Here is a 20,788-nt window from a genome sequence, read left to right on the forward strand (position 1 = left end):
GCGTGACTCGGGGACGTTTCGTTTGTACACAAAGGGGGAAAAACAAATTCGATCCGCCGCTGGCCGTGTGTCTTGGGGAAGTCATTTCGCCCTGGCTTAGTTTGCGGCGTAGCACTACACTTGACGCATGGGTCAGTCCCATATTGATATTTGATTATCTTAGAAATGAAATTATTAATGTCCAACTTCTTCAAATGGACTATACAACACAGTCGAAAGCGGTACAGGTTGTAAGAATAGTTGAAAAACCGAAAGCTATTTTGCTATTTTCTCAATATGTCAATTTTCTAAGGGGTCGGATACTGTGTCAAACGTTTCTCAGAATCAATTCAATGAAATTATCTAAAAAAATTCCAGTTATCACAAAGATAATATCCCCAATAGAGAGATTTTTTTTGGATCAAGTATGTGTAGTTTGAATTATAATCCATATTATAATTGTTAACATTTATTTTGTCATAACATTTTGATTATCAATCTTGTAAAGTTCTAAAAATAAAACATAAAAAATAAAACTGTAAAGCCTCTCTAGGGTGAAACACTATGCTACAATGTTGATTATAGGTTCAGAAAAGTGAGTGGAGCAGGCACTTATGTTGGTCACAACAAGAGATGAAGTTAGTAGAAAAGTGCCAGAAGACAATAGAGAATAAAACATTTTTGCGGCGGTGGTGGGGTTTGAACCCGCGACCTTGTTGGCGCGTAGAGAGCGTGACTCTACCGTATGAGCTATCCACGAACACAAAAATATTCGTATCAAACTCAAGTCATTCATTTCTAGAGCTCTCTCTCACTGTTTTCTGGAGACCGCGGGTTCAACACACAACCACGCGAAGTTACCTGGCCAGCAGTCTCACCGGCCAGGCGGAGTTGTCGTACCAATAAGGTCTCGGGTTCAAACCCACCACCGCCGCGAAAAAACATTTATTCTCTATTGTCTTCTGGCACTTTTCTACTCACTTCATCTCTTGTTGTTACCAACATAAGTGCCTGCTCGACTCACTTTTCTGAATTTACATTCACCCCATATACGGAGCATACTCAATGTCTCTATCGTTTCTATGTTATATGTTTGTGTTGAGAATATTGGCTATTAAGCTTAATTGCTGGCCAGGTAACTTCGCGATGGTTGTGTGTTGAACCCGCTGTCTCCAGAAGTCGATGAGAGAGAGAGAGCTCTAAAAATGATTGACTTGAGTTTGCTACGAATATTTCTCTATTGTCTTCTGGCACTTTTCTACTCACTTCATCTAATGTTGATTAGAGGATGATACACTATGCTACAATGTTGATTATAGGGTGATACACTATGCTACAATGTTGATTATAGGGTGATACACTATGCTACAATGTTGATTATAGGATGATACACTATGCTACAATGTTGATTATAGGGTGATACACTATGCTACAATGTTGATTATAGGGTGATACACTATGCTACAATGTTGATTATAGGGTGATACACTATGCTTACAATGTTGATTAGAGGATGATACACTATGCTACAATGTTGATTATAGGGTGATTACACTATGTACAATGTTGATTAGAGGATGATACACTATGCTACAATGTTGATTAGAGGGTGATACACTATGCTGCAATGTTGATTAGAGGGAAAATATGGAGGTCACAACATTAGATTTTGTGGAATGCTCCTACAAGATTGTTATATTTTTTATGCCAGACCCCAAATTAGTCGCACGACGGGGTATCAATACAGATATTTTATATTTTTCACCAAAACATTTTGGGTTTTTTGTTAAACTATAATGAAGGAACGGAGTGAGTAAAATCTCTCAATATAAGTAATAATTTTTTTAAACGCCCAAACCGCTCTTTTAGTCAAGTGTCCCCAATTACGTACCTCTCCACAATCACTTTGGGTGAATTTTTAATTCAGAAAAGTGAGTGGAGCAGGCTTTTATGTTGATAACAACAAGAAATGAAGTGAGTAGGAAAGTACTAGAAGACATTAGAGAATTATAAAAATAATACCGGAGCCTATTCAATGTCTCAATCGTTTTTACGTTACATGTTTGTGTTGAGAATATTTGCTATAAAGCTTAAATGCTGGCCAACTAATTTCGCGGCGTTTGTGTGTGTTGAACCCGTGACCGCAAGAAGTCAGGGAGAGAAGGTTCTTATAAGCCTAGGGTTAGAAGCGATCTTTTTTATTTCATTTTATTTTTTTGGGGGGGGGGGGGGGTTGTGGATAGCTCATCCAGTAGAGTCACACTCTCCCTGGCCAGGCGGAGTTGTCGTACCAGTAAGGTCGCTGGATCGAGCCCCCGTCGCCGTCGCGAAATTGTTATTCTCTATTGTCTTCTGATACTTTCCTACTCACTTCATTTCTTGTTGAGAATATTTTCTTTTTATTGGTATGATATACGGTGTAAAAGACAGCTGATTGGTAAATAAATAATCTTTTTGTGCGCATGAATACAAATCCAACGTTTTCAGTTTTGTGTCAAATTGTTATTAAAGCTGAAGGAGAAAAGATACGAATAATGGTGAATAGAACTACTTATACCATACGATTTGGTTACAAAATATCTAATAATCTGACTTGGAGGTTTATAATAAACGCATTCCTTCATTTCTTTGTATTTATTAGACTCGTTAAACTTTCATCGTGCAATAACACATACTCGCAAGCTCGTTGTGTTATTCTGCATGATAAAAGTAACTCGTTTATTGAAAACAAAGAGATGAAAAAATCGTATTTTATAAGACTTCGATCCTTCAGAGCCATTTAGCCCATGGATCCAGAGTTTTTCTCGGTCTCTATAGCGTGAAACGGACAAAAAGCAATTGCTTACTACCCTTTAGAGAGGACGCTAGTCTTTAGCACAGTTCTTTCCACTATATCTAAAAGACCCGGCTACCCTTTTACACCTGGGTGGAAATGGAAGTCAGAAAAAAAAAAGAAAAAAAACTTCATCTAAAAAAAAATAATAAAAAATTGAGCTTTTATATAGCGCAATATCCACTTAACATGCTCAAAGCGCTTTACAAGGGGTCCTGGCCAACAGCAACATGTAACATGTAGGACGAGACATGACGCCTGTTAGGCGATATTACAATTTTTCGGACAAGACAACGCTGTTAACGGCCAGGTACTCATTTTACATCTGAGTTCGGTGAGAGAATGTGAGTAAAGAGTCTTTTCCAAGGACTCAACTATGCGCCGAGCGAGGCTCGAACCAGGACCTTCCGATCCGAAAGCGAGTGTCATACACGAGACCACATAGCCGCACATCTGTACCCGGTATGGATCTTGGTCCATTTGCGTGTGAAGCAAGTGCTCTACCAGCTTATGTACCGAGACCCCTATAGATAGTATGCAGATGACGTCACTCAGGCCTTTGTTATTGTTTTTGCCATCCGCGTTTATGAGTTGATAGATAGATACGGTATTATCATCCACGTGACTAAAAAATGTCGTCAAAAGACAAGTCTTAGGCCGCAAAAGAAAACAAATCGTGAGTTGTATTCAACAGTTCAACCAATGGGAGCACGTGTTTCCTTGAGCACTACTAACAGCTCACTTGATGGTGCTAACGCCTTACAAATGACGTCAAACATAAGTCCTAGAAGGTTCTAGCGTCTGGCTATAAGTTAAACGATGGCTACGACGAGCTATCCACGACAAAGTGAGTACAATTCACTCGAGTCCATTTGGCGAACAGATCAGGAACACAACTCGAACGTTTCATCTTGTAATTAATATTCTTTTCAATAGGCTGCAACAATCGTGACGTCACTTCCTCATAATGACGCATAGTAGCTTAGTAACTGGCTCTAAACTAATGGAACAACGCCGGACGCCCTAATGAAATATTAATTCTCGACGAGCATAAAGGTGTATCCAGAGGAGAAAAACATTATAAATATGATCATATTTTGACTTTAATTACATTCTGATCACATGACATATGAAAAGTTCTTGCCAGCATGAAGAATAAAAAGTATCGATTTTCTTTGTTTAGAACCAAGCTGATCGTTGGTGGGCGGACGTGACATGAGACAAATTGAATATTATTTCCTTCCAACAAAGTAAACATCACACTGAACAGATGTTTGAATAGTAATATAAACGTTTTAGGTTAAACATAGTTTTGTTTGCAGGTGTGTTTCATCCGTTTGTTGTGTGTATATTACAAATTGTATAGCGTCAATGAGACAGTAATTATTTACGAACAGGAGAGGAAATTGAATGCATTCGTTTTAAAACATTTTTTAAAAATTGAATATAGGTGGAACGAAGATCACTTCACTCACACCTTTGTTATTGTTTCTTGCCATCCGCGTTTATGAGTAATTCTCACTAAACTGTATTAATCAGACTATAAACGTTTACGGTTACACATAGTTTAATGTGTTGGTCCGTTATACTTCCAGATGGCAATCATGTTGTGAGCCTTTTGGCCAAGCGCCTACTAGATATCTATCTATAACGGACCAACACACAAAAGTCTGTGTAACCACAAACAAATATAGTCTTAATAATACAGAATGAATTAATCATAAACGTGGATGACAAAAATCAATAACAAAGACCTCTTAACCCTCTCATTACCACCCATAGGAAAATCGTCATATTCGTTACGATAAAAACCAACATTTCTCTTATTCAATTATCTTTTGTAAATCATAAAATTAAAAAGAAAAAAAAACAGTGTGTTGTAGAGCATGTTTTGCTAAAGAAATTGTTAATCTGCTATGTGTTTAGTGATAAAAAAATATATTTGGGATGTTGAGTTTTGGGGAAAAATCTTGAAAATGGCTGGTAAGGAGAGAGTTAAAGAGGCAAAGAATAAAAACTTTCAACTCTAATCATGTTAACGTTAAAATCGGCTTGCATCTGTCTATCCTATCCCTATTTGATTTAGGCGGTTTGTCAATACATTGTGGAACAAACCAATATGATTCTATACCATTAAAACACAAATCAAATTAATAAAATATCAAATAAACTAAAACAATAATGAAAATAACAGAAAATCAATACATTGACATACGAAATGAAATTAATAAATAATCAAATACACTGACACACATAATGAAACTTAATAGAAAATCAAATACACTGAAACAATTAATGAAAATAACATAAAATCAAATACATTTGAAACACATAATGAAATTAATTGAAAATCAAATACACTGAAACAATTAATGAAAATAACACAAAATCGAATACATTGAAACACACATAATGAAATTAATTGAAAATCAAAACATCAAAATACAACTGAAACTGATAGAAAGTTTAACGCATTTCCTCTCAAATCAAGAAATAGGAAAACACGTCAGAAAACCACTCGAAAAAACCGCGATCTGTACAACACAATGTCCCGGGGTTATGAATGGCGCAAGGACGAAAATAACCGTTTGATAATGGCTGATGATGGCGGCGATACAAGGTCTCGTTTAGTAATGAGTTATTATTGTTGTTTAATTTGCATAATTATAAATACATCTCTCTCTCTCTCTCTCTCTCTCTCTCTCTCTCTCTCTCTCTCTCTCTCTCTCTCTCTATCTGTGTGTATGTTCGTGTATGGCTGTGTCTGTATTTGTAAATGTGTTGATGTTCATACCATGAACCAAACTGAGCATTGTTTACTCAAATGAATTGCCTTTAATTTGGACAATAAAAATTATTATTATTATCTCTCTCAATATCTCTCTCTCTCTCTCTCTCTCTCTCTCTCTCTCTCTCTCCTCTCTCTCTCTCTCTCTCTCTCTCTCTCTCTATCTATCTCTCTCTCTCTAAAAATAATAATGATAATAATAATGATGATGATGATGATGATGATAATGCTGCTGCTGCTGTGCTGATGATGATGATGATGATGATGATTATGTGATGATGATGATGATGATGATGATGATGATGTTGTTGTTGTTGTTGTTGACTACCATGTTACTTGTGTGCATATGTGAGTGTGTCTTATCAATATTGTATTGTTATAAATGTGTAACCAAATGACAAATTGCCACTATTTGAGGATAAACAGATATATTTTCTATTATTATAATTATTATTATTATTACTATTTATTTATTATTATTATTTATTTATTATTATTTTATTATTATTATTATTATTATTATTATTATTATTAGTTTGATACGATTTTTTTCGTGAATGGGCTCATACGGTAGAGTCACGCTCTCACCGGCCAGGCGGAGTTGTCAGTGCCAATAGGTCGCAGGTTCAAACTTTATCACCCAAGAAAAAAAAAATATTCTCTATTGTCTTCTGGCACTTTTTATACTCACTTCATCTCTTGTTATGACTGACGCTTGCGGTACTTTCTCCCTTTGCAGATTATTACACTATCAGTCATTTCACTGAACATATTTTGGTTGAATAACTATAATCTACTATTTTTGTTCTTGTTCTTGGCCTAAAATAGAGGTGTGCTGTGTGATGTCAACTTAAAATACCTGAGTTGTCAGTCTTTAGGCTCTGGCGCATGCGCAATTGCCATTTTCATTGACAAACATCAAAGCTACGACAACTGTGAGATTTTCGTCGCATACTGTATTTGGTTCGAACGTGAACTTTAAACTATGAGTTTTTATTTACAATTTATCTTTTGCTTAAAACTAATTATTGTTTTCAATTGAAAAAAAAAAATTATGTATAATTCAGATTTTATGTAGGCAATATCCACTAAACGGATCAAATCGCTTTACAAGGGGTCCATGGCCGACAGCAACATTTAACATGTAAGACGTTAACATGACGCCTGTTAGACGATATCACAGACAACGCTGTTACGGCCAGGTACTCATTTTATCACTGAGTACGGTGATAGAAAGTGAGTAAAAGCCTTCTCCAAGGATCCAACTATGCGCCAAGCGAGGCTCGAACCCATGACCTTCCGATCTGAAAGCGAGTGTCAAACCACTAGAGCACATAGTCGCACCAAAAAAAAAAAGCGAAATAAACACAGAAAAAAAACGGTCCGGAAATCTCTTTATTTCTACTCCATTGATTTTAATGTAATCTAATTTATTTAGTTACATCCGGACAGAAACACCTCAAGTCTGGGAGGAAGATTTTATGGATAGAATAAAAATGAAGAAGGATGGAAAGAACACATCAGAACCATTGGGAGAGGAAATAGGAAGAAGACGATGGAGGTGGATTGGGCCACACGCTTAGAAAGAATGCCTCCACTATAACAAAGAAAGTATTGGACTGGAACCCTCCTGGCAGAAGATCAAGGGGAAGGCCACGAGGAACATGGAGAAGAATTAAAGAAGCTGATATTACAGAGAAGTGGTAAGACTGGAATGAGATTTAAAAAAGTTAGCTCAGGATAGGAACGATGGAAACTGTTTTGTCTGTGGCCTATACCTGACCCAGGGTGAAAAAGGAAATGATGATGATGACAATAGGAATAATAAAAATTTCGCGGCGGTGGTGAGTTTGAACCCGCGACATTATTGGTACGACAACTCCGCCTGGCCGGTGAGAGCGTGACTCTACCGTATGAGCTATCCACGAACACAAAAATATTCGTATCAAAATCATTAATTGCTAGAGCTCTCCTCTCTCACCGACTTCTGGAGTCGCGGGTTCAACACACAACCACCGCGAAGTTGACCTGGCAGCAGTTAAGTCTTAATGCCAATATTTCAACACAAACTATACATAGAAACGATTGAGACTGTGTATTCTTATTGTCTTCTGGCACTTTTCTATCATTCTCTCTTGTTGTACCAACATAAGTTGCCCGCTCAATACTTTTTAAATTAAAAATTCACCCCATTACCGGAGCATTATCAATGTCTCAATCGTCTCTCTTCTCTCTCTTCTCTCTCTCTCTCTCTCCTTCTCTCTCTTCTCTCTCTCTATCTCTCTTCTACTCTCTCTCTCACTCTCTCTCTCTCTTAATCAATCAATCTATTTATATATATATATTATATATATAAATATATATATATTATATATATATATATCTCTTTCTCTCTCTCTCTTCTCTCTCTCTCTCTCTCTCTTATCTATCTATCAATCTATTTATATATTATATATATATTATATTTATATATAATATATCCTCTCTCTTTTCTCTCTCTATCTATCTCTCTCTATCTGTCTCTCTCTCTCTTTCTCTCTTTCTCTCTCACTCTCTCTCTCTCTTTCTTTCTCTCTCTCTAACTATCTATCTCTTATCTATCTCTCTCTATCTGTCTCTCTCTTTTTCTCTCTCTCTCTCTATCTGTCTCTCTCTCTAACTATCTATCTATCTATCTATCTGTCTCTCTTTCTCTCTCTATCTATCTCTCTCTATCTCTCTCTTTCTCTGTCTCTCTCTCTATCTATCTATATCTCTCTATCTCTCTCTCATTCTCTCTCTTTCTCTCTCTCTCTCTGTCTCTCTCCCTCCTCTATGTCCCTTGTTTTATCTTCTCTGTCTCTAGAACAATGGACTAGATAAACAGCAGTAGGAAAATGGTCTAAAGTACATTGTAGTCTAAATAATGTTGTTTTTGAGAAGTGTTGATTGTTTACAATTTGGTTGGTTGCAAGACCATGACTTGGATCATAAACAAGATAGAACTTTGGACTGGATAACTGCGCCCTTAGGAAATTGTCTAAAGTGCATTTGTGGCTTCAATGATTTTTTTTTTGAGAATGAAGGATTATGCGGCTAATGGTCTGGGGTTTATGCACTCGCTTTGGATGGAAGGTCCCGGATTCGACCCTCGCGCTCGGCGCCATAGTGAGTTCTGGAAAAGGCTTTTTTACTAAACTTTTCTCACCGTATAGGTGTAAAAGGGATTTATGGCCGTTAACAGCGTTGTCTTTGCCCGAAAATAATTTAATTCGCCAAAACAGGCGTCATGTCTATCCTACATAAATGTTGGTGTTGCCAGGGACTCTTGAAAACTCTTTGAGCTCATTTAGTGGATATTGGTTTAAAGCTCATTTAAAAATAAAATTTTATATATATTTTACCATTTAGATGGTTGGGGCCCAAACGACTTGGTTTCATAACCAGATAGACCAGGGGACTAAAATAATGTTACTGCAACCCTTTTGGAAATTGCTGAAGTTCGTTGACCTTGGATAAATTGATTTTGTTTTTGATTTAAAATCCAGCGACGTCAAGCCTCCCATGGGGTTTCTGGCGAATTGTACGTTGGGTTCGTTGATTTTTTGCAAAAAATTACTGGGTGGTGGAGGGAAAAAAAAATTTTAAAAATTGAGCTTTATAGGGTAAATATCCACTAAAGTGCTTAAGGATTTAAAAAGGGGTTCTGGTCAACAGCAACTTTTAAAATTTGTAAGACGGGACATGGACGCTGTTAGGCGGGGAATACAATTTTTGGACAAAGACAACGCGGGTTAACGGCCGGTACTCATACACCTGATTTTCGGTAGAGAATGTGGGGTAAAGAGATTTCCAGGAATCAACCGTTTCCTTTAATTTGTAGTTTGGTCTAGCGCCCGGAAAACGGCGGGCCATCTTGGTTCTATTAAAAAAGAAAATATTGCTTTTTATTCTTCAGGCTCTGGATAGAACTTTTCAATATGTCTTGTGATCAGAATGTCGTTTAAAATTCAAACATGATCAAATTTATGGGGTTTTTTCCCCTCTGGAAATACGCTTTTATGCTCGCCGGAGAAATATTTCTTCGGGCGTCCGCCATTTTTCCCGTTAGTTTAGGGCCGTGTTACTAAGTTACCTTGCGTCATTGGGAAAGGAAAGTTAGTTACGACTGTTGAAGAGTATTAAATTCAAGTTTACATTTTTTTCACGTTGTTATTTTTATATTTTGACACGCGTTTTTGGGGGGTGCCCTCAGTTTTGTTAAAGCCTATGTGTTATCCCCAAATAAATCTTTTTCCCTCACAGGTTTGCTTTTTTTAAACCCATTCTCAATTCGAGTTGTTTTTGTGTTTTATTTGTTGTTGGTTTTAAAAACAGCCCCTGCTGCTTTGATACAACTCTTGAAAAACAGGATTCAATTGTCTGATGTCACGTCCCCTTTGCAACGGGACACCCGGGGGTTCTAAAAAAAGAAATTGGTACTTTTTATTCTTCGTGCTGGCTAGACTTTTTCACTGTAATGTGATCAGACTGTATAGATGTTTGATGACGTCCTAGGTCTTTGTTATTGTTTTTTTTTGACTCGCTTTAGGGGCAATGCTCCTGACTGTATTTTAACCCGACTACAAACGTTCAGGATACCCGACAGTTTTGTGTGTTGGTCCCTTTTACTTCCGGATGGCAATGTTATGAGCTTCCTAGCCAAGCGCATACTTTCTATAAAAAAGTCAAAATTAAATCTTTTATAATGATTTTCTCCCCTGGTGTAACCCCTATTTGCTCGTCGGGAAGTATTTCTTGAGGGGCGTTCGCAATTGTCCGATTGTTAGAGCCAGTTATTAAGTTACTACTTTCGTTTGTTTCGAGGGAAGTGGACGGGACTGTTGAAGGGGCCCAAATTCTATGGTTTTTTTTTCGTAATAGATAGTTGAGCTTGGTTAGTGCTTCATTACATTGACATCCGGAAGTATAGCGGATAACACACAAAACTATGTGTAACGTGAACGTTTTTTAGTCTGGTTAAAAAAGTTTGTGGTTTACTCATAAAACTTTTGGGAGGGGAAAAAAGCTTTAAAAAAGAAAATAAATTTAGTCAATCGATCTCTCTAAAAATAGTATGCGCTTGGGGTAAGAAGGTTCATTGGGATTGGGCCCTCCCGGAGTATAGGGATCACACCCAAAATATGTGAAACTTAGACGTTTATAGTCTGATTAACACAGTTTAGTGAGAATCACTATAAACGCGGATGACTTTAATTTTTATGTTTTACACATTAAATTTTTAAAATTTTTAAAAAAATTTTTTATCAACAACGAATGTTGACGATTTTTTATAGTTGGTAGGGAGAGGGTTAAATGTCAGGGTTAACTTTTCCTTAAGGGCCCTTGCCATTGCAGCGAAAACGCGCATTTTTTTGAGTCTGGCTGAGCAAACCCGGGGGAAAATGCAGACAAGGTTTTATTTGAGGTCTTATGGCAAAAGATCACGCTTTGAATTTGGATGCTACGGAAAAATAATCAAGAATATCATGGACTGAAAACAAAAAAAAAAGAAGTCCTGAGAAGGACGGAATAAAATCACCAATTTTTTCAAAAAAATGTAAAAGGAAAAATTTAACTGAATATTTTGGCCATACGGGCTCGCCCGAAACATTAGAAAAGCACATTCTGCAGGAAAAAGGGGTAGACGGCAAGAGAGGAAGAGGGGGACAACAAGAAGCTGGGAACAAGATATAGTGTTGGCTGGGAATGACAACAACTCAAGGGGATGTAGATGGCGGAAAACCGTAAAACAGTTTCGGAAGAAATTTTTCGGGAAGCAACGTCCCAGAGGATCAAATTTTCTATTATCATAGCCAAAATCAAAGATTTAGTGTTTCATTGCAACAAAAGTTTATTTCCCAATAAAATTCATATCATTGGGTTTTATTGAGAAATAGAAAGAAAATTTAACTCTCTTTTTTCGAAAAGTGATCCCAATTTTTTGTGTTCGTGGGATAGCTCAGACCCGGTAGAGCCACGCTCTCTCTCAGGCGGAGTTTTTCCCCCACCAATTTAAAGGGGCAGGTTCAAAAACCCACCACCGCGCGAAAAAAAATTTTTTTTCTTATTGTCTTCTGGCATTTTTCTACTCACTTATATCATTGTGTTTTAATCTCTCCTTCCGTCCATTTTTCGCATTGTCCCCAAAAATTCACACCCAACCATTAAACAAGAATTTTTTCATTTAAAACGAAAAAGCTATTAGTACTTGCTATACATATTTTTTTTCACCTTTAAACGAGTTCCTCAAAAAAGTGTTAATATAATTTAATTATAGCTAAAAATGTTTTTAAAAATTTATTATAATTTTCTAGAAATTGGAATGAAAAAAATGTTGAGCTTTCGTTAACAAAGGTGACCATTTTCCTTTTGGGTTTGGGGTAAGGAGGGGTTAGTAATAATATTATCAGAAAGATGTGGTCTCACCACTGCATACATCATTTCCATTTTTAAAAATTTGCGCATTTTTTCAGTTTTTCAAGCAGCTACACATTTTGTCACGGCTCAATATGTGGACCCATCGTCTAAAACGGTATTATGTCGGAAGCACCACATGCTTAAGCCGAATTAAATGTTAAAACTGTTCAAAACATAAAGGGTTGGCATTAGCACCTAAAAGGGTTTGGGCCATTTCTCAATAAAACTTTACAAATCAACACAAGTCTGATATTTCTGCTATAATTTTCATTTTCAAAAACATCTAAACCCAATTCCGACTTAATACGTTTTTAGGCATTGGGGTCAATTTGCTTGTTTTTTTATTAAAGTTACTTTGTAAATTCACAAATTTGAAAGAAAATCTTTTTTTTAATTAAAAAGAACTTAAGGTTTTTTTTTTTGTAGGAGATGTTGTGAGTTTAAAAAATTTGATTTTTTTTTTTTTGGGTTTTTTCCTGGTATTTTTTGGGGGAAAATGTGCCCAATGATTCGGTATACGAGGAATTTAAAAAGATGGCGACCCCTCTCCTAGGGAGAGATGTCGTCAGTTGTGTACAGTAGACGGCAGGGCTTAAAACTGTGTTCATGCCCAGGTTTTCAGTGTTTCCCCAAAAATGTTTTCCCATACTCAACACAAAAAAACTGTTTTTTTTTTAAAAACTCAAACGAAAGCATCCCAAAAATTTTAATTTTGTTCTACAAAAAAAAAAGATTAAAAAAAAAAGAAATATCATAAATACACAAAAGATTTTTTTTCAAATTCCAATTTTGGGTTTATTTTACTTTTTAAAAAATCGGGGAAAAATTAATGTGGGTTGTATCGTAACAAATGTGACGTTTTTCCCGTAGTGGTATAGAGAGGGTCAAAGCCCCTTGAACGTCCCTGACGTCACTTTAAAAAATTGAGCTTTTATTAGCGCAATTATCAAATTAAAGTGTCAAAGGCTTTTAAAGGGGTCCTGGTTTTTCCCGAAATTTTACTTTTAGGAAGAGACCCTGCGCCCCGGTTTGGCGATTTTACAATTTTTCGGACAAAGACAACGCTGTTAAGGCAGGTATCATTTTACACCCGGTACGGTGAGAGATCTGAAATAAAGGTCTTTCCAAGGATCAAAATAAGGCCGAGCGTGGTCTTGAACCAGGACCTTCGATCCGGAAAGCGTGTGTCATACCATAGACGCACTTTATTCTTGTACGAAAAAAATTGCTAAAATACTTTTTTGTTAATTAGGCTTTCAAAGGGAAATTTTTTTGGGGCCCAAAAGAGCCGGAAATTATCCGGGTTTTTATAGCGGTTATCACGGTTAATAGCCCGGGAAACGGAAATGCAATTGATTTTCTGTCTTTGGATTAGGGGGGGACGCTAGTTTATCGCGAAGTAATTCCGTAATTACCAAATCAGCTCCTATTCACTGCTTTTTGGACACGGGAGGGTTCAGGAAAAAAACCCCGACTGCCCCCGGGATCGATCTTTGGGCCCTTTTTCTGTGTGAAGCGAGCCCAACCCAAATTTAACTATCGGGACTACCGCCCCAAATATTAGTTAAAGTTTTTACGACAGTAGTTAAAGAAACTCGGAAGGATTGTCAAGTGGTCAAGCTAGTTTTGATATCCATGCGTGTTAAAATTTTTGAAGTTTTTTGTTGTAGCACAGTCGGGAATAATGTTTTTTTTTAACATAGCGATTATGACTGCGAAATTTGGGGTTTTTTACAAAGATAAAAGGTTCGCCCGTCAGTTTTCTCTAAGTGGTCATATTGTTATTATCATATTTTACTTCTAGGCTATTCTTACATATATGGTATGTCAAGTTTGTTTTCTGTAATGACTCTGTTATTGGTTATAGAGCCGTTTTATCGAGGGAAGAAAACAAAGGATGTAGATGACATGATCGTAGCCACTTGTAATTATTTTAAGACATGTTCTTTTTTGTGTTCCATCCCATAGACACGGGTTATCTGGTTATAGATTGGGTTTTATCGGGAAAGAAGCAAAGCGTGTTTTAAATTCATAATAATTATCATAGCAAATTGTAACTATCTTGTATGACTTTCTCAGGTGTGTTTTCCAGTCAATAGACAATGATATTATTGGTTTTAGAGTCGGTTTTTTAACGGGAAATTGCAAAGCGTATTAATGGTCGGATCGATTACAAACATTTGGCTTTGATTTTCGGAAAATTAAATGGGGTCAATTTTGAATGAGTATTCATTCGAAATTTTCCCCTCTCATGCGTCCCCTTTATCCACCAAAAAGGTTTATAATCGATAACCGTGATATGTCGTACTCTGGAAAAACCATTTTTATAAATTTGGCCTTTAAAACTGTCCTTCAAATATCGATCGAAATAAATTCCTTCATCTTGGAAAACACTCTAAAACCCTGGATCTTTGCAAAAGTCCCAGGTTTGGGGAGTTTTTGCAAGGGGGAGGGCCATTTAATCGTTTCGACATTTGAAGGCGAGTTTTTTGGCCAAATTTTTAAATATGTGTTTTTCCATAGTACGGCAGTGATAGGTTTTCCACCTTTGAACAAGTGTATCCTTAGACTCATCAATTAAATTGGTCGTTTTTGGGGGTTTTGGGGGCAGTTTTATAAAATGGGATTTTTAATGCTGGGTTTTTAGTTAAATACTTAAAAACCTTTCGCCAATAGGAAATAACATTTTAACTAAAAACCTTAAAACATTCTTTGTCTGCTTGGAGAGAATTGAATGGAACAGTCATAAAAAAGGATGACTAAAAATTTTTAACTTTTGTGTTATGAGACGTCAATTCGTTCTCTTGAAAAAATTTTTAAATTGAAAAAATTTATCCTTTTTCTTTAATTCCCTACTTTAATGAATTATTTTAAAATTTTTGCCTTATAAAATCAGGCATTCGCCCACCCTGGCCTTGTATTGGTATAAAAAATTTTAATGCGCGTTTTATGCGGTTTCTACGGGTTTTAGGGCCGATTTGGGTGGGAAAGGGTCCTGGGTTTGATTTCCTACAGCACATTTTTGAGCCCCTTGGGAAAAAGGCTCCTTGACTTCCCCATTCTCTCACCGAAATCAGGTTGTTAAATGAGTTCCTGGCCGTAAACAGCTTTAGTCTCGTCCGAAAAAAAAAATTAATATCGAACTAGCAGGTGTCATGTCCATCCTACGTGTTAAATGTTGCTGTTGCCCTTGTAAAGCGTTTTGGGAAAAGTTTAGTGGATATTGCGCTTTTTAAAAATTGTTCAATTTAGTTTTTAAATTATTTATTACCGTTACATCAATCAGATATTGTACCTTTTACAGGCTGCATGTTTTTAAAAAACAAAAATTGTGTTTTTGTCCTCTCTCTCTCTATGGCTTTTACTTGGAGTAGCCTCCCCAAAAGTCCTTCGGAAGAAGTCTTGTCTTGTGCCCATCTGCAACATTCCGGGGAACGCCGTTGTTGAGCTGCTGTATTCCTGTTGCCAATTTCTTTGTGGTCTTCCCCTGACTCTTTTGCCTCCGTACAAGTGTGTTGTCAGGGACAAAAATATCAAAAAATCACACACATTACAAATAAATTTTCCATAGTATTAAAAATATCCACAACATTCTTAAAAAGAGTTTCCTGCCCAAACCCAAAACACTCCTTTTCAAAGACTTATGAATCAAGGGTTAGCAGTCTCTAAAGGGCCTTAAAAGTAATTAAGAAACTTTTGTTGCCTAGGCAGTCTGCATTTTGAGGACTGGTTAATTTTGAAAAAAAAAAAAAGCCACATAAAAATATCAACTCTTTAATATTGAAAAAATAGAAAAACCTTTTTTAGAAACGGGGGACAACTGTAAAGAGACGCCTTCTTTGCAAAAGGGCGATTTATTAAACCTTTCCGGAATTTGGGCTTTATAAAAAATTTAGAGGTTTAATCATTTAAAAATCCGTGAAATGTTGTGGGGGTTTTATTTTTTGGGGGCGTAACCCTAAGCCCTTTCTTGTTTTTTAAAAATCTCGGGTTTGACAGGTTTTCCATCGTTTTTCACGTCTAAACTGTTCTAGATGGGGCGGCTATTGGATGTGGGGTCGGGGAGGGACTCTTGTGAAGAAGGGGGGTATGGTGGGGTGGGGTGGTGGTTTATGGGAGAAGGATGGAGAGAGGCGGGAGCAGGAGCAGAAATAGGCGGATAGGTCGTAGTAGTAGTAGTAGTAGTAGTCGAGTAGTAGAAGTGTAGTAGTAGTAGTAGTAGTAGTGTGTGTAGTAGTTGTAGTAGTAGTAGTAGTTAAGTTGTAGTAGTAGTAGTAGTCGCTAGTTGTAGTAGTAGTCGTAGTCTTAGTAGTAGTTAGGTTAGTAGTAGTAGTAGTAGTAGTAGTAGTAGTAGAGGGTGTAGTAGCACGGTAGTGTAGTAGTAGTGTAGTGGTAGTAGTAGTAGTAGTAGTAGTAGTAGATGTAGTAGTAGTAGTAGTGTAGTAGTAGTAGTAGAGAGGGTAGTAGTAGTGGTGGGTGAGGAGTAGAGGGAGGAGGAAGGTGGTGGCTGGTGGTGGGGTGTTGGGTGGGGTGGTAGTGGGTGGTGGTGGAGGTGGGGGTGGTGGTAATGGGGGTGGGGGTGGGTGGGGAGGGGTTTAGGATGATCGATGATGAATGATGATGATGGTGACGGATTGATGATGGATGAGAGAGGAGGGGGAGGAGGAGGGGGTGGTGGTGTGGTGGTGGAGGTGGTGGTTGGTGGTGCGTGGGTGTGGAGGGGTGGTGGTGGTGGTGGTGGTGGTGGTGGTGGTGGTGGTGGGTGATGATGGGTGGTGGAGATGGTGGTGGTGGTGGTGGTGGTGGTGGTGGTGGTGTGGGGGTGGGGGGGGGGGGGGGGGGGGGGGGGGGTTTAGGATTGATGATGATGATGATGAGGTGCTGATTGATGATGATGAGGAGGAGGATGGGGAGGAGGAGGCGGAGGAGGAGGCGGAGGAGAAGACGGAGGCGGAGGAGGGAGGAGGAGGGGGTGGTGATGGTGGTGGTGGTGGTGGTGGGTGGTGGTGGTGGTGGGGGGGGGGGGGAGGGGGGGGGGGGGGGGGGGGGGGGGGTTTAGGATGTGATGATGAACTGATGCTGATGATGATGAGGAGGCAGGAGTAGGAGGAGGAGGAGGAGGAGGCAGGAGGCGGAGGAGGGAGGGAGGCGGAGGAATGAGTAGGAACTACGATATCATACCATAAAAACTTCATTTTGCCGCTTATTTTTTGTTGTTCTTTATTTTCTGCCAGGTTTGTGGCTTATGTTTGGTTCTGAGTACTGATTAATGTTGTAGATTTGGTTGTTTTAGTTTTCCACTTGTAGAGAGTATTTTTTTTTGTGCGAATTTTGTAGTATATATGTTTTCTGTCTTTTGGGTCTAATAGGTGTCGTTCTCTATTTCGTGTGCTTTTGGTTGGTTGGGATGTGGTTTATGGGTTTTGTAGGATATGTTTTGTGTTAGTGCCTATAGTCCGTTTTTTGGGTAGCTACGCTTATTTTACGACGGTGTTTTTGGCGTGTACTGTGATGGGGGGGGGGGGAGATGTTTGTGTGTTGTTCTTTCCTGCGTAAGGGGTGTAACAGGCGGGGAACTTGGGCCCATATCGCGGGCCCCCACCACCGGGGGGGGGGACTTTGAAGGGGCGGGGGGCGGTTGGTGGGGGGGGGGTGGGAGGGTGTGTGATGGATGGGTGAGAGAGAGGGGAAGAAGAGAAAAAAAAAGAGAGAGAAAAGAAGCACCCGCGGCCAGGGGTGGGGCGATGGGGGGGGGGGGGGGGGACCGAGGTGGGGGGGGGGGTAGGGGGGGGGTCTCGGGGGGGGGGGTGGCCGGGGGGGGAGGGGGGGTGGGAGGTGGGAGGGGGGGGGGGGGGTTGACGGTTTTGTTGGTGGTTTTGGTGTGTGTGTGAGGAGGTGTTGTGTTGGTGGTTTTTTTGGTTTGTGTTGTTTGTGTGTTTTTTTTTTTTTTTTTTCTTGGTTTGGTTGTTGTAGGTTATTTTTTTTTTTATTGTATTTTACCACAGGTTGTGTTGTTTTTTGTTTTTATTTGTTTTTTTTTGGGTAGTAGTTGGCTTTTCGTTTGTACACGTTTTGTTTTTTTTGTTTGTTGGTTTTTTGTTTGATTTTTTGTTGGTTGTTCTTTTTTGTTTTTTCTGTTTTCAATTGTTTTTTTTTGTGTTGTTTTTGTTTTTTGTTGGTTTATGTTTGTGTTTTTTTTTGTTGTTCTTTTTTGTTTTTGGTTGTTAGTTGTTGAGGTGAGTTACCATTATTAGAAGACATAAAATAAATCACATTCAATTAAACATGAACCAATAAACAAATATCCCTGGACGACGGTATAACTGTCGAGTTTTATCATCAAATTCTTCTCCCCCCCCCCCCCATCTCGGTCATGCCTTAAACACGCGTTAAAAGATAGCGTACAAACAAAAAAGACGTAGCAGATCTCATAACTTATCTACATAAACAACTTATACACTAAGACAATATTAAAATTTGCACTGTATGAGTGACTATAGACCCATTGACTGTTTAATAGACTACAAATTCTCACTAAAATACTAGCTTACATAAATAAAACCATTTTCTTCAAAACAATTAATGCAGACCTCAGAACAACATGAGACATAATCAGGCGAAATATAGAACAAAATAAGATGGGCAATTGTAGTGTTGTGGTTTGATACTCGGAGGAGAGAGGAATGAAGGAAGAAGAAGAAAGAAGAAGAAGAAGAAGAAGAAGAAGAAGAAGAAGAAGAAGAAGAAGAAGATAGTGATGATGATGATGATGATGTGATAATGTTGTTTAAAAAAAAACAAAAAATACAAAAACAAACATAAAAATAAAATAATAATAATAAGAATAATAATATAATAATAATAATAATAAAAATAAGGAAGAAGAAGAAGAAGAAGAGGAAGAAGAAGAAGAAGAAGAAGAAGAAGAAAAGAAGAAGAAAGAAGATGTGATGAATGATGATGATGATGGATGATGATGATGATTGATGTTTAAAATGAAACATAAAAAAAAAAAAAAATAATAATAAAATAAATAAAAATAATAATAATGATAATAAAAGAGAAAAAGAAAAGAAGAGAAGAAGAAGAAGAAGAAGAAGAAGAAGAAAAGAAGAAGAAGAAGAAGAAGAAGATGATGATGATGATGATGAATAAAGAAGAAGAAGAAAAGAAGAAGATGATGATGATGAAGATGATGATGATGATGATGATGATGAAGTTTAAAAGAAAATAAATAAAAAATAAAAATGGTAATAATAACAATAACAATAATAATAATAGTAATAATATAATAATAATAATAATAATAATAATAATAAAAAATGAAAATAATAATGAAGTAATAAAATAATATATAATAAAATATAATAATAATAATAATAATAAAATAATAATAATATATAATATAATAATAATAAGTAAGTAATAAGAAGAAGAGAAGAAGAAGGATATATATAGTAGTAGTAGTAGTAGTATAGAGTAGTAGTAGTAGTAGTAGTAGTAGTAGTAGTAGTAGTAGTAGTAGTAGTAGAGTAGTAGTAGTAGGTAGTAGTAGTAGTAGTATGTAGTAGTAGTAGTAGTAGTAGTAGTAAGTAGTAGTAGTAGAGTAGTAGTAGTAAGAGTAGTAGTAGTAGTAGTAGTAGTAGTAGTAGTAGTAGTAGTAGTAGTAGTAGTAGTAGTAGTAGTAGTAGTAGTAGTAGTAGTAGTAAGTGCAGAAGTGGAGGAGGACGAGCAAGAAGAGAGTACGAATGAGAAATGTTCTCACCTAATCCAATGCTGTGACCAAGGACGACTGCCAGAAACGTAAACAATGAAAATGACGCCATCTTGTACTGGGGTGTCGATTTCAGTGTCTATGAATTCCCGTGGATGAAATGCTGATTTGGTCTCTGCTAGTCCAACTCTGGTTGATGCGCGAGTGTCGATGTTCGTGTCTGTAAACTTTTGTAATGGAAGATTGACTTTCCTTTGTAAGTCCGTGTCCAGCTATGATGACGTCCATCTGTCAGAAGCCGTGTCTATGACTGACGTTCCATCGTCTCCAGAAGTTCGTTCAGCTATGATTGAGCGTTCACAATCTGTCTCCAGGTTTTATATTGTTAAAATAAGAAAGGAGGCGTTAGTGGTTACGCCCCCTGATTTAAAAAACCCCACTATATTTTCATGTGAATTTTAAATGATTAGACCTCTTGATTTATTATCAATACCATTCCTGAAAGGTCTAAGATAAGTCCACCTGTTTTGTCAAGAGGGGGCGTCTCTTTACAGGTTTGATCAAATTTCTTATCAGTGTTGTTCTATTTTTCGAATATTATAGAGCTTGATATTTTTGTTGGCATTTTATTTTTCAAAATTGTAACCCAGTGTCTCTAAATGCAGACTTGCCTAGTGCTACGAAATATTCGTAGAATTACGAATTTTTAGGAACCGCATAGATGCTTTTGATTCAATAAGTCTTGTTGAAAAGGAGTGTTTGGTTGCTAGGAAACTCTATTTAGAATTTTGGTGGATATGTTGATTATACTTAGGGCAAATATTTGATTTGTAATGTGTATGATTTTTTGATATTTTTTGTCCCTTGGACAACACACTTGTACTGGAGGGCTGCGAGGCAAAAGAGCAGAGGAAGACCACAAAGAAGATGGCAACAGGATATACAGGCATGGCTCAACAACGGCGTGACGGAATGTGGCAGATGGGCACAAGACAGAGACTTCTTCCGAAGGACTGTGTGGGAGGCTACGTCCAAG

At 37.5% G+C, this 20,788-nt stretch overlaps 1 protein-coding gene across 1 annotated transcript in view; it reads right to left on the minus strand.

Moving 5' to 3' along the window:
- The window catches only part of LOC144960525 (uncharacterized), a 103,531-nt gene extending 83,506 nt beyond the window's left edge, over positions 1-20,025 (minus strand). Inside the window, exon 1 of the mRNA XM_078893714.1 lies at positions 19,804-20,025. Within this exon, the coding sequence (XP_078749840.1) occupies positions 19,804-19,864 (61 nt within the window). The 5' untranslated portion in view covers positions 19,865-20,025. The remainder of the gene's footprint in view (positions 1-19,803) is intronic.
- Between the last annotated feature and the right edge of the window lie 763 nt (positions 20,026-20,788).

This window comes from Berghia stephanieae, chromosome 15 (assembly GCF_034508935.2).
Source record: "Berghia stephanieae isolate SIO BIC M18660-M18661 chromosome 15, UCSD_Bste_1.3, whole genome shotgun sequence".
Classification (NCBI taxonomy): domain Eukaryota; kingdom Metazoa; phylum Mollusca; class Gastropoda; order Nudibranchia; family Aeolidiidae; genus Berghia; species Berghia stephanieae.